This window comes from Phytophthora parasitica (assembly GCF_000247585.1).
Source record: "Phytophthora parasitica INRA-310 unplaced genomic scaffold supercont2.527, whole genome shotgun sequence".
Taxonomy (NCBI): domain Eukaryota; phylum Oomycota; class Peronosporomycetes; order Peronosporales; family Peronosporaceae; genus Phytophthora; species Phytophthora nicotianae.
The window spans coordinates 3,594-4,293 of NW_008649513.1; the positions used below are offsets into that span (position 1 = coordinate 3,594).

General features: G+C 62.6%; 1 protein-coding gene across 1 annotated transcript; it reads left to right on the forward strand.

The window, feature by feature from the left end:
* Nucleotides 1-11: 11 nt before the first annotated feature.
* On the forward strand, nucleotides 12-683 carry PPTG_20368 (hypothetical protein; the record flags this gene model as incomplete). Its single annotated transcript, XM_008919136.1, has 1 exon — nucleotides 12-683. A coding segment is annotated over one exon (670 nt), but the record flags the coding sequence as incomplete, so codon positions are not given.
* Nucleotides 684-700: the final 17 nt, after the last annotated feature.

The window sequence follows — 700 nt, forward strand, 5'->3', positions numbered from 1 at the left end:
CCACTGAAGAGACCACGTACGCCCCGACCGAGAAACCTTGTGATACGGAGGAGCCTACTGAGGAGCCGACGGATGTCCCAACTGACGCTCCCACCAATGCACCCACCGATGCCCCTACTGAGGCGCCTACCGACGCACCCACTGATGCACCTACAGATGCCCCCACCGATGCTCCAACTGACGCGCCTACCGATGCGCCAACTGATGCACCGACTGATGCCCCAACTGACTCTCCTACCGATGTGCCGACCGACGCGCCGACAGACGAGCCCACCGATGCCCCTACTGAGGCGCCTACCGACGCACCCACTGATGCCCCCACCGATGCTCCAACTGACGCGCCTACCGATGCGCCAACTGATGCGCCGACTGATGCTCCAACTGACTCTCCTACCGATGCGCCCACCGATGCGCCTACGGACGCGCCCACCGATGCTCCTACTGAGGCGCCTACCGACGCACCCACTGATGCCCCCACCGATGCTCCTACTGAGGCGCCTACCGACGCACCCACCGATGCCCCCACCGATGCTCCAACTGACCCGCCGACTGATACTCCAACTGATGTGCCTACCGAAGCACCCACTGATGCTCCAACTGACGCGCCCACCGATGCGCCGACCGACGAACCTTCAACACCCTGTGACAACCAAGGTATTAACGGTATTGGAGTGGAGAACAAGGTGCGCTACAACAACGC